The 25,381-nt window shown below is 41.2% G+C and overlaps 1 protein-coding gene across 3 annotated transcripts in view; it reads left to right on the forward strand.

Annotated features, from left to right (window-relative positions):
• The window catches only part of tbcd (tubulin folding cofactor D), a 249,163-nt gene that overhangs the window by 207,650 nt on the left and 16,132 nt on the right, over nt 1-25,381 (forward strand). For 2 of the 3 annotated variants that reach the window (XM_069929534.1, XM_069929533.1), the window contains exons 30-35: nt 11,044-11,127; nt 12,118-12,276; nt 14,584-14,722; nt 18,114-18,235; nt 21,030-21,107; nt 22,510-22,599. In XM_069929534.1, coding sequence (XP_069785635.1) covers nt 11,044-11,127; nt 12,118-12,276; nt 14,584-14,722; nt 18,114-18,235; nt 21,030-21,107; nt 22,510-22,599 — 672 coding nt within the window. The remainder of the gene's footprint in view (nt 1-11,043; nt 11,128-12,117; nt 12,277-14,583; nt 14,723-18,113; nt 18,236-21,029; nt 21,108-22,509; nt 22,600-25,381) is intronic. The other variant, XM_069929536.1, reaches the window with a different exon arrangement.

Here is a 25,381-nt window from a genome sequence, read left to right on the forward strand (position 1 = left end):
TGTGAATAAGGGAGAGATGTGCTGATGTGGATAGCAAAGAAGATTGCCAAAGACTAGAGCAAGATCGCGTAATTGGGAAGTTGAACCAAGTTTTAGCAAATGGAATTTAATCCTGACAAGTGCAAGTTCATGTGTTTTGGGAAGTTAAATAGGGGTAGGACATGTATAGAAAATATAAGGCTTTAAGAAATATTAATTGCCTTCAGAGGTTGGAGCATAAAATATAAGAGTACGGTGTTGCAACTTTGCAAACACTTGTGAGATCACATTTGCCGTATATACCTGTTCTATTCTTATTGGCATGCTTGTTTTTCCTGGCAAAATGAACAATTTCACATTTTTCAACATTGTATATCACTTACCATAACACAGTCTACTCATTTAACCTATATATTAATGGCAACTTACTTTCCTGGCTACTTTTGATCCATCCGCAAATTTAACAACCATACATTGGTGCCTTTATAAAGCTCATTATAAAAATGTAAAATGTTGAAGCCCTAAAACTGATTCCTTTAGTATATCAAGCTCAAGTTTATTATCATCAAATTGCACAAGTACATCCCGACAAAACTACATTTTCCAGTCCTCGGTGCAAAACATGCACGCATACAACCAGACATAGCACACATACAGACAAACAATACATACGCAGGACTAATATACATATCTAAAAATAAATATTGTTGGGCAAATAAAAGTCTTGGGTCGTTAGTGTGAGTACTTCCTCATTGCATTGCCGACAGCAGATGGTCTCATATCAGTAGTGTTGGTGGGACCCCCTCCAGTGAAAGTGATTGAGACTCAATTATTATTTTACACATCTAAACCCCTAGATAATTGGAGGTCTTAGACTGGGTGAGACCCTGGCCTCTGTCTCTCTGGTCGTTCAGCATTCTCAGTGCCCATGGGAAGAAGCTGTTTCTCAGCCTGGTGGTGCTGGCTCTGATCCTCCTTGATCTCTTCCCCGATGGGAGTAGTTGAGAGATGCTGAGTGCGGGGTGGTAGGGGTCCTCTTATGATTGTGCACCCCCTCTTTTAGGTAATGACCCTGGTAGATCATGTCGATAGTAGGGAAGGAGGCCCTAGTGATCAGTCTACCACTCTTATGTTCCTGTGGACTGTCTTCTGATCCAATTCCCTACACCAGCTCTACCACACCGTGATGCAGCTGGCCAGAACACTCGCAATAGAACTCCCGTAGAAGGCTGACATGATGGTGGCCAGTAACCTTGCCTGGTTCAGTCTTCTCAGGAAGTGCAGTCATTGTAGCACCTTCCTGACAAGTGAGGAGATGTTGTGTTCATGATACATCACTTGTTAAGTCGACTCTAAGGTATACAGTGCTCTCTCTACTACTGAGTTATTGTAGTTTAGGGTGGTCGTTATGGTCCTCCTGAAGATCACGATCATCTCCTTCATCTTAACCACGTTGGGACTCGGGTTGTTATTCTCACACCATTTCAGGAGATTTTCCACCTCTTCTCTGTAGCGCGACTAATTGTTTTTGCTGTTGAGTCCATCTACTGTTGTGTTAACTGCAAACTTGATGAATCTGTTGGAGCTGGATTTGGCAATGCAGTCATGGGTCAGTAGTGTGAACTTTGTTATGAGTCCAGAGGACCCCAAAACCCAGCAGCAATAGAAATTCGCCAAAAACAAATGGTTACTTAAACAAAAGTTGCTTTTAATTTTCTTTAAACATAAAAACAGGATCAAACTTTAACTTATTTCTATTAACTTAACCCCCTTCTAATTCTAAGCGCACGTGTATGTAATATGTATATAAGTTCAGAAATGTTATTTGATTCACAGTCCAGTCTCATTTCTCATTCCTCCAAGATTACTGGTATCAGGTAATTCTTCTACTGTGCACAGAATTGAACATTTATGAATTTTCACCAGACTTTGGTGCTTAAAGGTAATTGGTTACCACTCAGGAAGCTTTTCATTGGTTTCAGAGATATTTATTGCTCATTGGACACACACACAAACTGATTTCCTCCAATTAGCTATTTCAGTGTCTTGCTGAAGAAACTTCCCCCATCATAGGTTTTCCAAATGATAACCTCTTCTTCCAGGTCACCACCGAGTTCCTCTTGTTTCCCTTATTTCAGGAGAAACATTCTAGCCAGCCATTTCCTCTTGTCAGGACCACAAGGGTTTTCAACAGGCTGAACTCAGAACTCACAACCCATCTTCAAAATGGGGTTTTCAACAAACCTGCCAGCTTGGCATGTTGCAGCCTCCAAAAGCTACTTTAGAACTGACCTCTCTCTCCCCCTCCCCAAAAAATCACACGTTTATTTTCTCTCTGCTTCCAAAACTACATGATCCCTCTTAGAACAGCAAACTGCAACCAGAATCAGTTTCTGAGTCTGACCATCAGTTCATTTAATACCTACTTGTGAAGTCTCCATAGGCATTCTTCAAAGTTTCTGTAAAGCCTCTGTGCATGAAGTCTCTGCTTATGCATAGCTCTTGCATTTCAAATGAGATGTCTTTTGTGAAGTGACGTATACTAAACCCCCAACAATCTACCTCTTTTAAAAGCAAATTAATATATAATATAACCCGTAACAACAGGAGCAGGCTGAGCTCACATTGTGCCTGTACTCAACATGACGATGCTCGATGTTCTGTTACCGACCTGGACAGTCTGTGGACTTTCCGTTAGGAAGTCTAGAATCCAGTTACAGAGAGGGATGTTGAATCCCAGCAAGGACAGTTTCTCCACCAGTCTCTGGAGAATGATTGTATTAAACAATGCGGTGAAGTCGATGCACAGCAGACTGCAAATGAGCCATCGTTTTCCAGGTGGGTCAGGATGGAGTGGAGGGTTAAGAGTATGGCATTATCAATAGAACGATTTCTTCTGTAGATGAATTAAAATGATTCCAGTGATAGGTGTGCTTAGATGTGTGGCATCATGGATACTCTAAGCAGTTCTTAATGATGGAGGTCAGTGCCATGGGGTGGTAGTAATGAGGCCTGTTGCTGTCGCCCTCTTTGGTACCACGATGGAGGTGACGGTCTTGAAATCAATGGGGATGATGGACTGCTGCAGTGAGATGCTGAAGATATCTGTCAATTGATTTGCACAGTCTTTCAGAACCCGACCAGGTATGTTATCTGGTCCCGCTACCTTGTGTGGGCTCACCTTGGATAGGCTTCTCTTCACCTCAGTCATGGGACATGAGCTTTCTTGGGCATCACCCTGTTCTTCTTATCAAACCATGTACAGAAGGTGTTGTCTATCCGGAAGGGAGGTGTCATTGTTTTTAATTCACTTATGATCTGTTATGATCTTGATCCCTTGCTACATGTGCATTGTGTCACCAATGTTGCAAGGCTATCTGTGGATCCTCCGTGCTTACCCACGCTTTGCCGCCTGGCTGATCTTAGTGCCATCTTGTCTCTTGCCTGAAGATAGCATCACAAGCTCTGAGAAGGGCCTGGACGTCTGCAACCAACCATGGTTTCTGGTTAGCCCTGGTTGTGAAGCATTTGATCTTAGTGACATCCTCATTTTACTTGCTGATGTAGCCAGTCACTGAGCTTGTGTACTCCTCAATGTTTACATGTCTATTGTAGATGACTGCCTCTCTGAAATTGTTCTAGTCCATGATCTCAAGACAATCATACAGCATTGCTGTACTCCTCCCGGCTACGTCCTGATCTCCCTGCAAACTGGCTTAGTTTGTTTTGCCAGCGATCTGTTTGCTGGGGTTAGCAGGATAGATATGTGATCCGAGTAACCAAGGTGTTTTGTATGCACTGGGGACATTGGTGTACACCTGATCCAGCATGCTCTCTCCTCTGGGGGCAAAGTTGACATATTGTTGAAACCGTGGTAAAACTGTTTTCAGTTTGGTGTTGTTAAAGTCGCCAGGTACAATCATGGTACCATCAGGGTGGGATGTCTGGGCTTCGCAGATAGCACCATAAAGCTTCTTCATTGCTTCATCCTCAATTGCCGAAGGCAGAAATAAACTATGGCAATCGGCATGGCTGAGATTTCCCTTACACAAAAGCAATGTTGATTTTACTTGATTACCGTGAATTTTTCTATATGGCCTGTTATAATGTCTTTAATAAGAGCTTCAAAAATGTTGGTCTCAAATCAGTTATATTACAATGGAACACTTGCAAAGGTACCTCTACCTTAGATTTCAACTTGCTTCAATGACAGAGCTTAGATTTCATTTTGTGGAATCTTTTACAGTGTAATTAGGGTTGAGTCAGAAAATGCATGAGCATTTTGAACTGATGGCTTTCTCTAATGCAGTATTATCCTTTTATTCAAATTGATTCATTTTCTCATTCCCCATGCATCTTTGGGAAGGGTTTTCAAAATTTAACAGTATGGATTGTCAGCCTGCTAACAAATTTATGCAATAGATGATTTGTGGTGTGTATGAAAATTGCATTGTGCATTGTCAAGCACCATCACTCTGAGCACCGGCACACCTTAGGGCTGTGTGCTCAGCATGCTCATGTTCACACGACTGACCCATTACTGCATCGCCAGATCCAGTGTCATCACGTTTACAGATGACACAATTGTTGGCCTCATCAGCAACAACCACGAGTTGCTCTACAGAGGAGGTGGAAAATCTTATGAAGTGGTGCGAGAGTAATAACCTGAGTCTCAGTGTGGACAGGGTGAAAGGGATGATCGTGGACTTCAGGAGGACCAGGAAAGACCATCCTCCATTCCACATCATCAACTCTGTAGTAGAGAGAGAGAGAGAGAGAGACAGTGACAGTGGAGAGCACAAGTCCCTTGAAGTTCACTTAACTAGTGACCTTATCATGGACACTCAACATCTCACTTGTTGCGCCTTCCTGAGAAAACTGAATTGGGCAAGGCTACCGGGCACCATTATGTCAACCTATAGAAACTCTATTGCGAGTGTCCTGGCCAGCTGCATTATATTGTGGTACATTTGTAGAGAAAAGGATCAGAGGTCAATTCACAGGATCATGAGTGGCAGAGAGGATGACTGGATTCTCCCTATCCTCCTCCCCCCCCCCACCCCCCCGAATTGAGGGGTGGAAACTGGGCATGCAAAATAATTGAGGACCCCAAAGCATCTTTCAGCTGCTCTCGCCGGGAAAGAGCTGTATCAGAGCCAGCACCGCCACGCTGAGGAACAGTTTCTTCCCACGGGCAGGGAGAATGCTGAAGGACAAAAGGAACTGCTCACAGTGGCCAACCAAAACTCTCATGGACAAAACACTATTTACTTATATAGAAGAAATACTTTTCCTGCATGTTTTGCACCAGGGACTGGAGAACACTGGTTCATCCAGATGACAATAAACTTTTGAAATGTAATTTCATTATTTTAGTGATAAACTGTAACTATATTCTGCATTACCATTGAAAGAATTGAACAGACTTTTAGTTGACAAGAAGAGATGATATCACAGCTGGTTAAAGGACACGATGTCTCATTTTTATATTCCTGCTTACTCTACAAAATAATAGCACCATCCTCTGGCATTAAATGGTATTAGCCTTTTGTGGAACTATTCTTACCTCTAAATCTTTCTTCTTTGGCTTGGCTTCGCGGACGAAGATTTATGGAGGGGTATGTCCACGTCAGCTGCAGGTTCACATAACCTAGCCGTGAGGTGTTAAATTATGGTAACTAAGAGGGCTTTGATTTCAGGTGAGCAATCAATGAAATGTTCTAGTTCCTCTCGATGGAACTATGTAACACAATGGAAAATTAACCACCATTTCCATTCTGAACCCTTGTACAATTACGTTTGAAAATTACAGGCAATTGCGAGTCAAGTTTAACTTATTTTCTTAATGATTTGAAGGTCATTTATTCAACATTTTCATATGATGCAAGTTGGTCCTTTCCAAATCCTTCCTAACATTTTTGTTGTGAGTATAGAGGAATAAAATTAATCACAAAATAATTGTTTAACCGCTAAAACATGGAGGCCCAGCTTTTGTTTTTTTTTGTTTTGTTTCTTAGTTAGGGGGATATTTTTTGTAATGAAATTTGATTCCTTTTCACGTTTGGCCTTTAAGAGATTGGGAGGCCCAGTTTCCACATGTTGCTCATTGTCTGTGAATTGTATATGTTAACTGTTGTTAATGCACTCATAATCTCTGCATCATTCTTATGTTAATTAATCTGAATAAAATGATTGAAAAAGAAAGATTTTCTTTATGGTTTGACCAAGTGCTAGCTGGTGAATTGTGCCCCTTTGAAAGATGATTGGGAGAAGAAAAGTTTGGAATCAATATATTAAATACAATACAAAGGTTTAAAATAATTGAGAAGCGTTAATTTGACTTCCTGTTAGCCTTCTGCAAGTAAAAAAATTGTCAAAGATTGAGACATTAATACATGGTCTGTATAGTTATTCAATTAGATCTTGCTCTAAAATATATTAGGCTACGGTACTCTGTGTAGACAGCGTGGGAACATATTTAGAAAATTAGTGCCTTGGTTCTAATCTCAGCTTACTTGTGCCCTTCTTAGCCACGTTCTGCCACTAATGTGCCCTTTCCACTTTGAAGTGAATACAATTGGATAGGCCATGGAGGTCACACTGAGTAAGAAATCCAACATTAATGGATGGTACAGGATGACTTTCAGAGATGGTATTTGTTGCTACATTTCTACTGTCTGCATTTTGTTTTTTTCACATGGACGGTGGCCCCTTAGATGCTTGGCTTGGTGATATGTTAGAGCAACAGTTACCTTCATGCCATATTATAATGCAATAGTCCTTTGAACTTGGTGCTTCTCTTGGATAGTAGTGAATGGAAAAATAGGCTTTGAGATGAAATTAAAAATGATTTTGTCATTTAGACGAGCCAGAAATGCTGAAGAGGCTAACTCTTCGACTCTTGGCTTGTTTAGCTAAGTATTTCCTCAAACTGACACCCTAGTGAGAAGAGAGAATTAACCTTTGACTCAGACAAGTGGCTATGTGAAAACCAAACCAATAAATTACCTTCCCAAAAACAGCTATTTATTCTGTTGCAGGCGTACTGCATTAGAACAAGAATTAACACCTCGAGGATCTTCTTATCCTCTGTATTTGCCTAGAAATGTGAATGGACATCATTAATGTTGAGGCAAACAAAGACAGGCCATTTGTGCACAAAAAAAGCTCCATCAGTTAAGATGAATATAACCCCTAGATCACACCAGAGGTGGAAATTCACATGGTACTAATCCTACTGAGGAATGCTTGTAAAAATCTGAAAAATACAGCTATCCGACAATTCATTTATTATGGCAAAAAATTTGGGAGTACAAGTTTAAAATTGTTTTTAGGCATTGAAATATTAATATGTATATAAAAAAAGGTAAAAAAGGTGTTGTGCGTAGCATAGAAGGTGGCCATAGGTTAGCAGGGAATAGATAAGGATGCAGAGTTGGGCAGAAACAGATGGAGTTCAATTAAAGAAAGTGTGAAGTGATGCACTTTGGAATACAACAGTAAGTCACCTGCGCTTGCCACTGATTTAGTATTCTTTATCTTGTGTGTTCTCCTAGAAAGAAAATTTAAAGTGGGAAGCCAACCATACCCATCTTGGCAATAGGCTCCATTGCACAATTAGGAGGTGATGGGAGTTAGGATAAGCCTGTGACCACTGGTTTTGTCATCCTATGTTGGGAATGTCTCTCTCAAATCAAAAACAATGAATATCCATTCTAGGCATTAGTTTCTTATTAGAAACTAAACAAAACCTCAAACATTAACAAAAATGTGAATATTTTTAAATGGTTAAAAAAAAATCTAAACTAATGCTTTGGTATTTTGCAGGCATTTTACTTTTAATGAATGGGGAAGCTATCCCTGCCATGGACCCAACCATAATGGTCAGGATTACTGCTCCTTCACTAGATTCCCAGGGGAGTAAAATATTAACCATGCAATCAGCAAAGTTGCATAACAGATCACAGTCGTCAGGCTTTGAGTTCACATGTAAATCCTAAACCTGCAGATTCAGAGAAATGTCATTGTTTCCAATCCAAAGCCATTACTGCCATGTGCCAATAAGATGCCAGTAAACACATTGAATGGACGTGAAAAATCCTTCCTATCCTTTAGGAATTGTTGGCATTTCTTCTACACCACAAAGCTTGATGGCTGATCTGTTCTGACAGTCTTTCTGTTCCATTTTTGCAGTTGACGCTTCATGAAGTGCAGAGAAAAATATCAAGGTTCCTTTTATTGTCACGTCATAATGCATTAAAAATGTAACATACATAATAAAGAGTTGGCAATGGGATTGCCCAGTGCCCCTGACAGTAAGAGAGAAAGAGAAGCAAAAGAGAGTCACCTCAGTGTAATTGAGTGTCGGTGGATTCGCCTCCTGCACTCCACAGCCTCTGCTCAGACACCTATTGGATTCATTGACAGATCCAAACCTCTGATATGATCAGGAAGCCTTCAGGTTCTGAGGCCCCTTCGGGAGCCTTTCTTGCTCTCAAAACCCTATTAAATCCCATCTCTGAGATCTGGTTCCCATGAACCAGTGTCCTGCCACTTGCAGGTTCCCTCAATTTCAAGTCGCTGTCCTGTAGGGTTGCCTAATGCTTTTCTTTCTCGTGGGGAGGGGGGGGGGGTGTTCTTCTCATTTCTAGTGCCCTGAGCGAGTCTGCTGCTCCCCGGAGTCTGCAACCACTTGTGGGCTACTGTAATTAAGCTGATTCACTGCTGGGGAATCTGCAGAAAGCAATAACTGCATGGAAGAAAGCTAGAAATAAAAGTTATTTATATTTTTGGAATTAAATTAATTAACTGCTTTAAATATTTTAAATATGTAAGAAGATTATGATCATTTAAATTGTATTTAAAATTGACCATTTCCAAAATATTCTAATTGTTTAGTGATTTTTCAATCGTCTTTGTATGCTTCAGAGATAGTAACATCCAAGTCACCAATACTGCCACATCTATCTGAAGGAATTATATCTTGCAAGACCCTGTCATTCTGCTAAGCCTAACCATTTTGCTTCTGGTCAACCCTTCTCAACGAGTTAATGGATCATGTTGAACTATTCAAGCTCTCCCTTCTCCTGTGGCTGGGCTTCCTGTGACCCCGGAGGTCGTCATTTTCTTGACCTGTCTATTGAAGCTGAATGGAATTCACTAGTGGGGGTGGGGGCGGGGTCGGGGGGGGTGGTGGGGAGTGTTGGCGGGCAGTAAAGTGACTGAGTTTTGGTAGCAGATCTCTGGAGTGCCCTGATGGCCTTTTAACAGCTCTCGACTGTCAAAGAACAACATTTTCCACGCAGGTTTTGGCTTTACTGAATGAGCCAGAGAAAGAGGTATAGATGGGTACAATTACAACATGTGAAAGATATTTAGACAGGTACGCGTGTAATAAAGATATCAAATGTGACCAGCTCAGGTACCATAGTCAGAAAGGATACGTTGGAAAGGTTTGTTTCTGTGCAGTCAAACTCTATGTCTGTATCATTAACACTGACAGCAGGTGCCTTCCTGCTTGTCCAGTAAGGTGTAACTCCAAAATAAGTAGTTCATGTTTGCAAATTCAGGGAGGTGTTTTGAGCTGTAAAATGTTACATTATAATTGAGTATTGGGCATGATTATCCAGCTTCTAATAAGTACGTCACAGCTATTGAGCTATTGTTGATGACATGAACACCTAAATAATGATTAAGGACAAGATCAGACAAGGTTAAGACAGCTACAATGAAATAATGGCTGGTTTTCAGTTACTTTGTGTAACACCAGTGATACAGAAGGTTTGGAGAAAAATGAGAGGAAAAAAAAACTGCTTTTGTTTCTGAGGTGACATATAAATTAAATGATTTGGCGTGAACAGTAACTGCTTTTCAAATATTGGGACTTGGATTAATTTCTCCAAATATAGATCTTTAAGATTATGAAAAGGTGAAATAAGGTACATATATGGGAAGTTGTTGCAACTTGTAGTATGTCCAAATAGACACAATACAAGTACAAGATTGTCTCCAATAAATCCACTAAATAATGGAGGAGAAAGGTTACTTACGCAAGGGAGTGATGAAGATGGGAAGGTTCTGTTAAATGATTTGTTTCTCTTTTCCAAACTCCATACAAGTTAGGACAGGCCATTTTCAAGCACATTGCAGCAAGATTAACTTTCAACTTGTTTGATAGATCTATCAGGATTTGATATTTTGACTCTTGATTGCTTCTCTAATGTAATGATGTCCAGATGAAGAAATAATCAACTGAAGTTTCTGCTTGAGAGTTTGCTAAAGACAGCATGTATTCAATTCAGTAGAAGTCTGAAAATCTGGACTGTTCTGGGATTGGGTCAGCCTGGATTCTCAGGCAATACTTTTAAAATTCAAATTTGAGAAGGAATAAAAAAGAGATGAACAGGTACATTTTGATAGTTTATTCATTAGCAAGTACGTATACTTCATTTATCAAAATGAGCAGTTTTAAAGAATAAAAAAGCTGCTGTGCATCTGTGGCGCTTACACATGCACGCACACAAAAGCGTGCTAAATTTAAGAAGTTTTCATAAAGTCCAGATTCTTGGGTGGTCTGCATTTCTGGCATCTGGATTTTTGGATTTATACTCTATGTTCCTCGATGCTTTCATTCTTATTTCACTGGTAAGAGGGAATAGGTGATATGGTGTGGATTGTCAAGGAAATGTATCAAAATAAATGTTTAAACAGTGCTCTCTGAGACATTGGAGCATGCTTCCCATGCCTTTAGTTCTTTTTACATCCTTCAGGCCTTTGCAATGAGTTTACTTTAGTCCAGTTTGTTAGGAATGATTACAGTTTGACAAGGGATTTTACTCTGTTTCTGTATGATTTACAAGTCATGTGATGTTAGAGTACAATTCAAAACTGGTATTTCAAGTTTTTTTTGTCATTTATTTCACAAGGCTCCTTGAGATTAACATCTACGAGTTTGGATGTTTCATACAGATAATGGGATTAATTTTGCCCTTCACTGTGATTTCTCTTTTCTGAAATGGGTGACCTTTCCTCCGAGTTCAATACTAGTTTCATTATTTTTGATAGGGTGCGTGAAGCTGCTATGACAAGTTTGATGGAATTAACAATACTGTTGGTGCAGACTCATCCTCGGCTCATTTCTCCTGATAAGTGAGTACAAAATTGGATCCAGTTATCATTTATTAACAGGCACTGAGCTTAAATCTAAAAATACACCAAGAAATTTGGACCTAATTAAGTGAGGATATAATTAAAAATAGATTGTTTTATATTATATACTATGTTTTTAAATATCTTTTGTCAAACTATGCCTGTTCTTCTGTCAAAATGTGTGGCATGGATGTCATTTGCTTGAATTCTGGATAGCTCAGGTTTTACTATATTGACTGCACCTGAACAGTTCTCTTGGCTTTGCATCCTTTGTTACTGTCATTTAATTTTTTAAAATTTAGACATAGAGCACAGTAACAGGGCATTTCAACCTATGCCACCCAATTTACACCCCCCAATTAACCTACATCCAGTACATTTTGAACCAGAACTCCTGGGGAAAACCCACACAGACGTGGGGAGAGCGTCCAAACTCCTTACAGACAGAGCTGTAAAAGCATTGCACTAACCACTATGTCAAATGTTCCACCGGAAAGTGTGCTATTTTTCTTCCTTTCTTTTCTTGCATCCATTTTGTTATTTTTAAAATAAAAATTGTAAACCAGAGATGGCCATTAACTCCTTGTCTCTTGCTGATCAAGAAAGAGGTCATCAACCTAATCATTGCCTTCCAGCACTAGGTCACAGCTTCTTAAGTACATCTAGGTACTATTTAAATGTGATGAAGGTTTCCATCTCCACTACCTTTTCAGATGATGAATTCCAGTCTCCCATGGTCAATTACTTGACATCCATGCATTCTCATGATTTTTGACTCCTGTGCCAAGGGATACATGTTCTTCCTCTTTACCTCGGCCCCTCATTAAAATCAATGAGATACATCGCGATGTAGGCACAGTTGGAATATAGGAATTGTGGCAGATGATTTACTCAAGAGAAATGCATTAAGACCTTTTTGCGAAGCTCATAGAGTTTTAGGGGCAGAAAATCTCATGGAATTGATGCTCACATGTTGCCACTTGTGTGCAGTTGCAGACATATGATGTGCTATTTGGCTCAATTGTCAGCTGAGAAGATAGACAGATTCCGAGCACACGCAGGCTCTGTTTTTCTTCGCATCTTACATTTTGATAACCCTGCGGTTCCTCACATTCCACACCGGGAGGAGCTAGAGAGCATTTTTCCTCGGTGAGTGACAAACAAGGTGCATCATCGATTTCTCAACCTGTTGTAGAAGTTAATGCATGTTTAAAAATACATATGTTAGAAACCTTAAATAAATGCAAGAAATATTGCAAATAATCAGCAAGTCAGGCCACAGTTTTCTTTTTTCAATTGATACGCTTTCATCAGTAGTAAGACATGGAGAAAAATAATGAACAAAATGAAAATTTGTGATAGGTAGAAGAGATTAAATGGCAAATGATGGTCCATAGTTTGGAGACTATGTGAAAGGAACATGCGAGGAAACAAACAAAAATGCTCAAAAACTCCACCAGTCTTGTCGGGAGAGAGCCAGAGTTAATATTTCATGTTGACGACCTTTCATCAAAACTTGGGATTCTGTTGACTTGCTGAATATTTCCAAGATTTTCTATTTTTGTTTTAAGATTTCTAGCAAATGGCCTTTTGGGTTTAAAGAAACGATGGGTTTATGGAGATTAAATGCAAATAGGATAAGCAAGGTTATGGTGGAAAAGCAGTTTGAGCTGCTGCCATGTGTGTCCATTTCCTCCGGGCTTCCTTCTATCCATTCTCCCTCTAGGTCCTTTGATTTCCATGCACAATCTAAAGATGTGCTGTTAATGCCTCTTCTGGTGTAGGTGGATGGCAGGAGAATCAGTGGGGAGTGGGGAGCATGTGAGAGCGAATTGGTTAAAGGGAAATAAGTGAGAGAATATAATGGGAATCCTCTGAGAACTGGCATAGAATCAATGGACTGAATGGCCTCCTGTGTCATGGAACTAAATCAGGAGAAGTATTATCTGAAGTCAATGTCAAGCAAAAATGGCTGAAATGTGCTTCAATGAAAAATTGCTGGTATTCAAATCTAGTTGGGCTTCATAGAAACATAGAAGATAGGAGCAGGAGTAGGTCATTCGAGCCTGCTCCGCCATTCACCGAGATCATGGCTGATCTTAAAGTTCAGTACCCCGTCCCCGCCTTCTCTCCGTAACCTTTAATACCCTTATACTGAATAAATAGATCTAATTCCCTCTTAAATATATTTAATGAACCTGCCTCTACTGCCCTCTGTGATAATGAATTCCACAGATTCACCACCCTCTGGGTCAAGAAATTCCTCCTCATCTCGGTCCTAAATGGTTTGCCTATTATCCTCAAACCATGGCTGAGACAAACAATAATGAACTTGTGGGAATCAGGTGGAGAGTGTAGTTGATATGCAGCCAGAGGTTACACCATTCTATAGAGAGATGTTCTTTAATCACCCACTGTGCATTTTCTCTCCCATTCATCAACATGTTTGCATTATATGCAGTTAATATAGTATTTTAAATTGAAAGAGGTATAATTAAAATGGTGTATGACCCTAGGGAGTGCCTGCACACCAGCTAAAAAGTTGCATGATGTTTGCACAGTGGGTGCTATCGGCAGGATTTGTGGTGGTTGTATTAAACCAGCGGATAAGGGGGTTCACCAAGGAACAGACCCATTGGAATGTTAAAATAAGAGGGTGGTCCTAGAAATAAGAATTTTGATTATTGAGGCTTAGAGAGAGAAATGTCATAGCATGTAAACACATCATTTGGCCCCATGATATCTGTGTCAATCCATTGGGGAACCACTTGCATTAATATCATTGTCAAGCACTTGGCCCACAGCCTTCAATACCAAGGCAATTCATGTCTGGATAGACACTCAAATGCTGACAGTAATTCTTCTTCTACCACACTCTCTGGCAGTGCATTCCAGGCACTGCTGGTTAGATAGGGTTGTCATAAATATGAGGTGAGGAGAGAAAAATTGGAAGAACAGAGTTGAATTTTTCCAGCAAACAATATGTGTGTGATTACAGACAAATGCAAAACTGAGAATCAATACAGTTCTATTGAAGTAAAAACACAATGCTGGAGAAACTCAGCTGGTCAAATTATGTTCTTTCGAGAGCAGTTCTACTGAATGTCAGTTATCGAACTATTCTGGGTGGAAGTACTTAAGCTGAGGTAATGTTTGTTGTTACGTCGAATAACCAGACAATTCTAAAGTGGCAACCTCTTGACGAATGATTTACTGTTAAATTCAACAATGCAATGTATAGTGGGAGCCTACGGAAATGGCGTCCGCTACTAGCCAAACTCCATTTCTTTTTTTCAAACTCGACAGCAAATAGGACCAGCTGGCTATAGGAAGTGAAGAGTTGAAAATAGATCATTTGAGAGGAAGAGTAAAAATTAGCAGCGGAAAACCAAGTTGTCATGTTTAGTTTGATCTCGAGCACTGCACAGAATCACAAAATTTATTCTTTAATTCCAGATCAGAACTTGAAACGTTGAATTGGAGTGCTCCCTCTCAAGCATTCCCTCCAATCACGAAGCTTCTAGGGCTCCCAACCTATCAGTACTCTGTTTTGTTGGGTCTCACCGTGTCTGTTGGAGGACTTACTGAATCTACGGTACGTAAATACATACTTGAACATCACATGCAGCTGAAATTCATCCTGTTACCAAAGTTCACAGTGAATTTGTTGAGGCCATGAAGAGGGGAGAGAAGTCATTAAAGAAACCAAACTGAATTTCTGGCTAAAACTTTAGACAAATCAGTGAATTCTTAGAAAATAAACCTAACCCAAATATCGAGTAAATGAGAAGCTTGGCAAAATTGGACCTAGTGTCGCCATTTATTTTGCACATTATGCATCTGTCTTCATTGGCATCAAATTAGTCTCCAGTGGATCAACTTGTATAACACCCATTTCTGACCAAAGTTACAACATTCTACAGTTGTGGTACGGACTCTGCAGTATTGCATAACTTGGCTGCCTTGGATCAATATTTAAATATACTTTTTGCTAATATGTAGCATCAATGAGCAGTGGGAAAACTAAAGTCAATGGACACCAAGAGGAAAACCCTCCAATGGTTGAATTCGTATTTTGCACAAGGGAAAGTAGTTGTTGTTGGAATTCGTCTTCCTATCATACAACTTCATTGCCTGAGATCTTCAAGGTAGGGTCCTAGGACTGATCACCTTCAACTACTTCATCAATAATCTACCTTCTATCATAAATAAGTTCAGAACTAAAGATGTTCTATGACTGCACCATGTTCAGTTTTATTTGCAATTACTCAGCAAATGGAACAATGCATGCCTGCAGACAGCAATACCAAGGCAACATTCAAACATGACTGCTAGGTGGCAATTAACATTAATATCAACATGACAACAGTGCCAGGCAATGATCACCTTCAACAAAAGAGAGTTGCCCTTGAGATTCAGTGGCCTTAGTGCTGCTGAATACACCACCAACAATGTCTTGGGATTTGCCACTGACCAGCTACATAACAACCCTGTTACAAAAGCAGGTCACAGGCTGGGTATTCTGTGGCAAGTGACTAATCTCTTGGCTCCTCAAGCCTTCCACTATCTAGAGGGCACAACATGAGTGTTGTGGAATTTTCTTACTTATCCAGATGAGTGCTGTACCAATGAAACTCAGCACCATTCTGGACAAAGGGCTTCATAAACCATCCTAAACATTTAATCCCACTTTCTACTGCGGCAGATGATGGCTACATTAGGCATTACCTACAAAATATACTGCTATTAATCACCCAGGCTGTTCCACAGACCCTCTTAAGCCCCCTTCTCAGATCTCAGTAGCAGCCCTGCAAGAGATACTTTTTCTGCAGGTTCCCTTCCAAATTAAGCACCATCCTGTCCTAGAAATATATGACCATTCCTTTATTGTCACTGGTTCTATACCCTTCCCAATTTTCAACCGATGAATTGAAGCTCGCTACCACCATCTCGAGCAATTAATAAATGGCAATAAAAGCTGGCTTTGCCAGTGAAACCCAGATGCTGAAAATTAAATAATGAAATATCAGGCACCTTCATATCACCTTTCAAAGTCCTTTGAGTGCACAAAAACCAATGGAGACTTAAAAAATTATTTTAAAAAATATATATCTGGACAGGATACAAAGACATACTTATTCAGGAAGAAATGACTCACGAATTGCACACTGTATTTTGACTTAACTTAGGAACAATGTATTTACAGGTTCAGTATTTCTAAAGCACTTGTCACTAAGATGAGTGGAATGCTGCAAGCAGACCTGGAGCTAAGGTCACATTCCTTACTGCAGGATCTTTACAAATCAATGCAGCAGATCCATCATATCTCCCAAATGACTGATCACTTCTCCATGAGGGAGGGAAACCACCAGTCTCTCTGCTCCTGAACACATGATGGCATCCCAAACATTGGGATATACCAGCATTGCTTGTTACATGCCAGTTCAGACTGCATTCACATGGCCACAAGGACTTCCCTTAATGATCTAGGCATTTTCATTATCATAAAGGTTTCCTTTCCCTCAATATGTAACTCACTGTGCATCTTGCAAAGAATTTTTTCACAATGAATGCCATGTATCCAGGAAACACTCATCATCCCTGCATTCCCCCCACCGATGTGATCTACCAGGATCGTTGTCTGAAGAAGGCTCACAAAATAATTAAGGACCCCTACCACCCTGCACATTGCACCTTCCAGCAATTCCTGTATCAAAGCCAAACCACCAGGCTAAGAAACCGCTTCTGCCCAATGGGCAGCGAGACAAACCACCAGGCTAAGAAACCGCTTCTGCCCAATGGGCAGCGAGACAAACCACCAGGCTAAGAAACCGCTTCTGCCCAATGGGCAGCGAGACAAACCACCAGGCTAAGAAACCGCTTCTGCCCAATGGGCAGCGAGACAAACCACCAGGCTAAGAAACCGCTTCTGCCCAATGGGCAGCGAGACAAACCACCAGGCTAAGAAACCGCTTCTGCCCAATGGGCAGCGAGACAAACCACCAGGCTAAGAAACCGCTTCTGCCCAATGGGCAGCGAGACAAACCACCAGGCTAAGAAACCGCTTCTGCCCAATGGGCAGCGAGACAAACCACCAGGCTAAGAAACCGCTTCTGCCCAATGGGCAGCGAGACAAACCACCAGGCTAAGAAACCGCTTCTGCCCAATGGGCAGCGAGACAAACCACCAGGCTAAGAAACCGCTTCTGCCCAATGGGCAGCGAGACAAACCACCAGGCTAAGAAACCGCTTCTGCCCAATGGGCAGTGAGACAAACCACCAGGCTAAGAAACCGCTTCTGCCCAATGGGCAGCGAGACAAACCACCAGGCTAAGAAACCGCTTCTGCCCAATGGGCAGCGAGACAAACCACCAGGCTAAGAAACCGCTTCTGCCCAATGGGCAGTGAGACTGCTAAATGACTAATGAACTGCTTATACGTCCCAGATATGTCCAGCAACCAGCACTGCCGAAGAAGATGCATCTTGGGAAACAAAGGCTGTTGTATGCTACACTTCCAATAGATTAGGAGGAGATTTTTAAAAAGGTGGATGATGTATCTGCTGCATTTGTACAGGAAGGTGCTGAGAAAAAAAGTGTTGGTAGAAATGGAAAAATAAAGCAGAGACAATGATGGGATGAAAGTTTGGAACAACTATCTCTGCTTTTGATGGGAGGATAGGGCAAGTGCTGGAAATGGAATGGATGCGTACCAGTGCAATTTTTACTTGTACTGATTAAATTCTGCAAATCTCAAACACTGGAGAAACTGAATAATAAAGAGGTATGGTTTTGCTTAGTTTATAATATTTTTTCATAACCTTATTACATTCTAAGGTGAAGCAGTGTTCCGTTTTGCATGATCTGACTCAATAACAATAAAAGGAACATCACTAATGATTGCCATAAATTTGTGCTTTAATGTATCAGTGTCTAAAGTTTTAACAAATGAATTCTGTAAAACTGTATGATTTGCTTTCTATTTTAGGTGCGATATTCAGCTCAGTCACTCTTTGACTATCTGAAAACAATTTGCAATGATCGAGAAGCCATGAATAAGTTTTGTGGAACCTTAATACAAATCTTTAAGGATAATTTATATAATAACAGGTAGGGTAGACATTTTAAATGTATATAGTTCACTTACTGTTTGGAAAATACACTTTTAGTATGGTGTAGTTTTTGGCCATAAGATGTTTCTACCCACTTCGATGCTGGCAAAGAATAAGTGGCATCTCAAACATTGCAATACCAGCATTGCTTGTCACTTGTTTTACACTAGTTAGCGAACAACATTCTTGTCAATGTTACTTACCCAAACCTCATTAGCACGTGGCCTCTTCAGACCTTGAACTCGTACAGATCTTAACCCAACCAAGGCTACTGCCCAATGCAATCTGCTGGGGGAACTTCTGTAGACTACAGTCTACCAGGGAATCAGATACAACATCATCATCTCCAGATAAACTGCTACTTTAATTATTTATTGTTAATGATCATCACTTCACCCCCTCCCCCATACCAGTCCATCCCCCCATACCAGTCCATCCCCCCATACCAGTCCATCCCCCCATACCAGTCCATCCCCCCATACCAGTCCATCCCCCCATACCAGTCCATCCCCCCATACCAGTCCATCCCCCCATACCAGTCCATCCCCCCATACCAGTCCATCCCCCCATACCAGTCCATCCCCCCATACCAGTCCATCCCCCCATACCAGTCCATCCCCCCATACCAGTCCATCCCCCCATACCAGTCCATCCCCCCATACCAGTCCATCCCCCCATACCAGTCCATCCCCCCATACCAGTCCATCCCCCCATACCAGTCCATCCCCCCATACCAGTCCATCCCCCCATACCAGTCCATCCCCCCATACCAGTCCATCCCCCCATACCAGTCCATCCCCCCATACCAGTCCATCCCCCCATACCAGTCCATCCCCCCATACCAGTCCATCCCCCCATACCAGTCCATCCCCCCATACCAGTCCATCCCCCCATACCAGTCCATCCCCCCATACCAGTCCATCCCCCCATACCAGTCCATCCCCCCATACCAGTCCATCCCCCCATACCAGTCCATCCCCCCATACCAGTCCATCCCCCCATACCAGTCCATCCCCCCATACCAGTCCATCCCCCCATACCAGTCCATCCCCCCATACCAGTCCATCCCCCCATACCAGTCCATCCCCCCATACCAGTCCATCCCCCCATACCAGTCCATCCCCCCATACCAGTCCATCCCCCCATACCAGTCCATCCCCCCATACCAGTCCATCCCCCCATACCAGTCCATCCCCCCATACCAGTCCATCCCCCCATACCAGTCCATCCCCCCATACCAGTCCATCCCCCCATACCAGTCCATCCCCCCATACCAGTCCATCCCCCCATACCAGTCCATCCCCCCATACCAGTCCATCCCCCCATACCAGTCCATCCCCCCATACCAGTCCATCCCCCCATACCAGTCCATCCCCCCATACCAGTCCATCCCCCCATACCAGTCCATCCCCCCATACCAGTCCATCCCCCCATACCAGTCCATCCCCCCATACCAGTCCATCCCCCCATACCAGTCCATCCCCCCATACCAGTCCATCCCCCCATACCAGTCCATCCCCCCATACCAGTCCATCCCCCCATACCAGTCCATCCCCCCATACCAGTCCATCCCCCCATACCAGTCCATCCCCCCATACCAGTCCATCCCCCCATACCAGTCCATCCCCCCATACCAGTCCATCCCCCCATACCAGTCCATCCCCCCATACCAGTCCATCCCCCCATACCAGTCCATCCCCCCATACCAGTCCATCCCCCCATACCAGTCCATCCCCCCATACCAGTCCATCCCCCCATACCAGTCCATCCCCCCATACCAGTCCATCCCCCCATACCAGTCCATCCCCCCATACCAGTCCATCCCCCCATACCAGTCCATCCCCCCATACCAGTCCATCCCCCCATACCAGTCCATCCCCCCATACCAGTCCATCCCCCCATACCAGTCCATCCCCCCATACCAGTCCATCCCCCCATACCAGTCCATCCCCCCATACCAGTCCATCCCCCCATACCAGTCCATCCCCCCATACCAGTCCATCCCCCCATACCAGTCCATCCCCCCATACCAGTCCATCCCCCCATACCAGTCCATCCCCCCATACCAGTCCATCCCCCCATACCAGTCCATCCCCCCATACCAGTCCATCCCCCCATACCAGTCCATCCCCCCATACCAGTCCATCCCCCCATACCAGTCCATCCCCCCATACCAGTCCATCCCCCCATACCAGTCCATCCCCCCATACCAGTCCATCCCCCCATACCAGTCCATCCCCCCATACCAGTCCATCCCCCCATACCAGTCCATCCCCCCATACCAGTCCATCCCCCCATACCAGTCCATCCCCCCATACCAGTCCATCCCCCTATCCCAAGCTGCAGTATCCTTCCATATCTCCACTTTTTAATCTTTTAAATGACTACATGTCCACTTAGGATCCATCCATTTTCCTCAATCTTCACACTCCCCAAGCTTGGTGATCTTTTTAGCCCAACCTAAATTTTCTTCCACCCCACTGCCTTCCATCCCTCCTCCTTATAATGGCTGCAGATAATAGGGGAAATGCCTCTTTGCATGAATGGCATATAGAACATCAAAACCTAGAGCCTCTTGTAAAACAGTTTTAGTTCAATTTTATCGGCTGTTTTTAATGCTATAAAGAATGTTCTATTCCACTTTGATGTTTTACTCCACATGCTGATGAACCACTGAATTGTAAATGATTTATTCAGTTAAATTAATCTCAGAATTTTCCATTTTAAATTGATTTTCCACAAAGCTCCAATATTAATTATCTTCCTTTTTCCATGTTATTAATATTTTTCAGGGTGTCTATTCCCCTGCTCAAGATGCTCGACCAGATGCTGGTTAATGGATGCTTCGATATTTTCATAGCAGATGAAAAGTGTGTATTATTAAGCAACAACGGTCTCTTGCTATTTTATAGATTCATTCTTATCCCAGTTTATGACTATTTTCATTGGTACCATCTTTGCATATCTTTAAAGATATTTTAAAACTTATAAAAATGGGATTTAAGCATTTTGCCATTTGAATTTCTATTAGGTTGGCATTGTTATGTATCCTGGAGTTGACCGAAGCAACCTTGACATCAGATGGAGGTTTTGATCAAGATTCCACTGCTGTCATGCTCAATATTCCTGTTATATAATCTTTTGCTGTGATCATGTAATGTGATTGATGGGATAGAGGTGCAGGGATGCAAAGAGAGAACAAGTGGAATTTATTGTGGAGTGCTTCCAGGTAAATCACTACAAAACACTGGGGCAGAAGTTCAATTAAAATGACACCTTGTCATCCTATGCTATTCTATTGTACAATAGAATGTACAACATTCATACCTTGAAGCTGTTCTCTGGAACCATGGACACATTCACAAAGCACGCAACTCTGAAAGTACTGTAGAATGAATGAAAATAAAATCATAGATTTATTTAAATCATGTCTCAATAAGCTCTAATTTTTGAAAGAATTGTTTCTAAGGAAAAATAATTTAATTCTACAAGTATGGATCTTAAACACCAGGGGAATGGAACAGTTAGCTCAGTGTTTTCATCCGTAGGAGGTAAAGATATGTCACAGGTGTTTTGGGCCTGAGCCCTTCAAGGTATCATTACTTCCTATGGACATTGCAAGACCTGCTGAGTTCCTCCAGCTCTTTTGTGTTTTTACTACAATCACAGTGTATGCAGATTTTAGTGTTGCACTAAAGTGAAGAGTAACCAGGAAGTTGAGAGGAAACATTTGTTGACTGTACAGGGATGCGCCATGATGCAGTAATTTGCCTCTACTTTTGAGAACAACCGCCACAAATGACAAATACTGTCTCTATTACATTAAAACGAGAACCAATTTTTGTTAATAAATGCAACATCTGCCCGTTTATCTCCTCTCTTCCCAGCAGCCAGTGCTCCCACTATTCTCTCCAGCCGAAACAGTTCACTGTACTATTGAGATGACAGAAAATGGTCATAAACATGTACTCATTTTGCAGTTCCTTTCTTGTCGATCCATCCCTTACGTCTAGTTGGGACATCCCTTTTGTTTTGCAGTATCAGATCTCTTGTGTTCATGCAGTGATCCTCCATCTCTTTGTCTTTCCATTTGTCCCGTGGACAACTTTTTCTCCAATTTGAATGTTTTTGGATTATTGTTGATAAGAAAAAGTCTTGAAAAAAGGACAAGGACAAAGCAAAAATGCACAGTAGTACCCTGGTTATACTCTGAAGAAGGAGTAGATAGACTTCCTCTGCATTTTTGATATTTTCTTTCTGTTTGTTTCTCAGTCACTATTATGCTGAAGAGCTACTCTCACTCTGCAAGGAGGAAATCAAGAAATCCAAAGATGTCCAGAAACTTCGAGCTAGCATTTCAGTGTGAGTAAGAACAGATTTCCACAGGGTTTTTCTTTTAAAATTCCTACACCATTGCTTTGATTGAGCTTATGTTAACCAAATCATTTCAGGTTTCTGTACACAGGATTCTTTATACTACCTAGATTAATGCAGCATGGACAGGAATTCAACACCATTCAATACAACGTTTTAATGGTTGTTTTGCTAATAACTTTGTATGAAATATTATGAGCATCTCGGCTGTTAACACCTCGACTGCTATTATGCTAGTTTGTCGGAAAGATTTTTGATACATATAAATATTGTCTCACACCTATTCCTTGATCTCCTATCTCAAATAGATTAAAAGCTTTCAAATCAGGACTTAAAGCTAGTATAGTGAAACCCAGTGATCAGGTTGGGAGAAATAAAATGTTACTACTTGGAATTGTTCACTGAATAGTAAAATAATTTAACCTCAAGTGGAAAGGGAAATACATTCGAAGCTGTCAGATATGTAAACAATGATTTTGGGAAAGATCACATGTACTAACTGCTTTAATAATATTCCCTCCTGCATAATTTTCTGTTCAACTACCATTGTAGTATATTTGCAAATTAGTACTTGTAAACTATCAGTCAACAAAGCACTTTCAATTTTATACGGGAGGTAACACAGAATGAAATGATCTTTACTATTAAGTTGCTAAGTCGCTTGTTCACGAAGCTGCCCATCATAATGATTTAAAAAATAGGTTTCAAAATGCAGTGGTGAACCTTAAAACAAAAATGACTGAACCTAGCCAGAGATATGAATTGTGCGTTGTGATATCATCATCTTGCAAGCGATAATGACTTTTCTATTTATTTCTGCATCAAATGTGTAACTCGTGCCAATGGCCAAAAAAATCCATTCTTTTTAACAAAAGCAAATTTGCATTTCTACTGTAGAAATTGACTTTGATACTACTTTTCTATTGGAAATGGATCTTATTTTGCTTTATTTATTAAATATGGGGCAGATATTTTAAAATAAAAATTCTTTGCAGACTAAAATTAAGTCGGCTTTGATGATGTGGGCGTAGCTGCATCAGTGCATTTCTCCTGGTCCATCTTGAGCTGATGTCTGGTCCATGGACTTCTTGTAGGATTTCAACGGTGCTCTTCCCTATTTTTTTTAATTCTCCTGAGAACAAGAGGAGAAATCTCCCTTGGCCATCAGGCATCTTGACTGATCCCGTCAAACATGGGAAGAGGAAATATGCCAAAGAAAACTCCATACTTGCCTTATTAGTGTGCTAACCTGAATATATTTAAAATTACATGATAGCTTTTGTAGGGATTAAACTTTAATGTCAAAACTTACTGTGCAGCCAATCGTCTTTAACATAGTATGCCTAAGCAGTACCATGCACATCTCATTATACAAACCAATTAAAAGTACACTCTTTTTGCTTAATGCTGTTACGAGCCCAAAGGACCCCAAAACCCAGCAGCAATAGACATTCACCAAGACAACTAGTTTTTAAAACAAAAGTTATTTTTAATCAACTTCAAACATGAAAATAGAATCAAACATTAACTTATCTCTATACTTAATACTAACCCAAATTACCCCCTTCTAATTATAAACACAGGCGTATTTAATGTGTGTGTGGATTTTTTTCTTCCAAGTTCTCTGGTTGCAGGCAATCACCATACTGTGCACAGAATTTAACATGTATAAAGTTCACTAGGCTTTGGTGCTTGAAAGGTAAATGTTTACTGCTCAGGAAAGTTCTTGTAGGGTTTGCAGAGAGAGATATTTGTTGCTCCACAATTTTCACAACTGAGTACCACCACGAGTCACCTCAGGATCTCGCTGATGAAATTTGCCCCATCAGGGTCTTCCAGATGGTAACTTCTTTCTTCAAGCTACCACAGAGTTCCATTCCTTCCTCTATTTCAAGAGAAACATCAGACAGATAACACTTCCAGCCACCTACTGCTCTGGAACTTGCTTTCATCAGTTTCAAACAGATTTTCCTGGATTGCACTTTTCAGTTACTTGTCAGTGTCCCACACACTGACTGACTGAGCTATTAACTCGACTGTCTTTCTTTTCCAACTGAAACTCCAAAGAGAGCATGTGACTCACATCTTGCAAAACCCCCACCTTCTCCAGCAAGCTACAGGAGTTCTTCCTTCTGCTCCCATCTGTTGTTATCTTAGGTAAACAACCCAAGATGGACCTTTCTGTGCACTCTGCAGAAAGGGTACTGGTAGACAGCATGACTCCAGCAAGACAATTGTCAAGTATTTTATGACCTCAGTTTACACCTATTTGTGAAAGGTGCTTACATTCTCCAGTGATCTTCAGTATTTCTTCAGTCTTTCAAATAAGATTTGTTTTAAAAATGTGTGTTCGTATGTAACCTACTCTAAATCTTATAAATTCGCCCCATATTAATATTGTTACAATACATTCTCAGATATAGATATTGCTTATTAGTAGATAACCCTTGCGTGTATTTCATTTTACAAGTGCAACATTAGTAGTGCAAAACAAAAATCAAAGAAATGCATGGGACAGTCTTTCTTTTCAACAGGCAGTAGCAGTGTAGCATTACAGTTTTTAGGTAATTATATACTTACAACCTATGACATGTATAAACAGTGGTAATGACAGAATTAATGAAGAGAAACCTCAGAGCACGTCCATACAGGTTTAGAATAAGCTTCATATTCTTTGACATGCTAATTTCCCATGGGAAAGTAAAAGCAGCAGGTTATTTTCTTGAAAGCTATATATCTGCATTTTTCTTAATAAAAAATATTTAAAAGA

The sequence above is a fragment of the Narcine bancroftii genome, chromosome 3 (assembly GCF_036971445.1).
Source record: "Narcine bancroftii isolate sNarBan1 chromosome 3, sNarBan1.hap1, whole genome shotgun sequence".
Taxonomy (NCBI): domain Eukaryota; kingdom Metazoa; phylum Chordata; class Chondrichthyes; order Torpediniformes; family Narcinidae; genus Narcine; species Narcine bancroftii.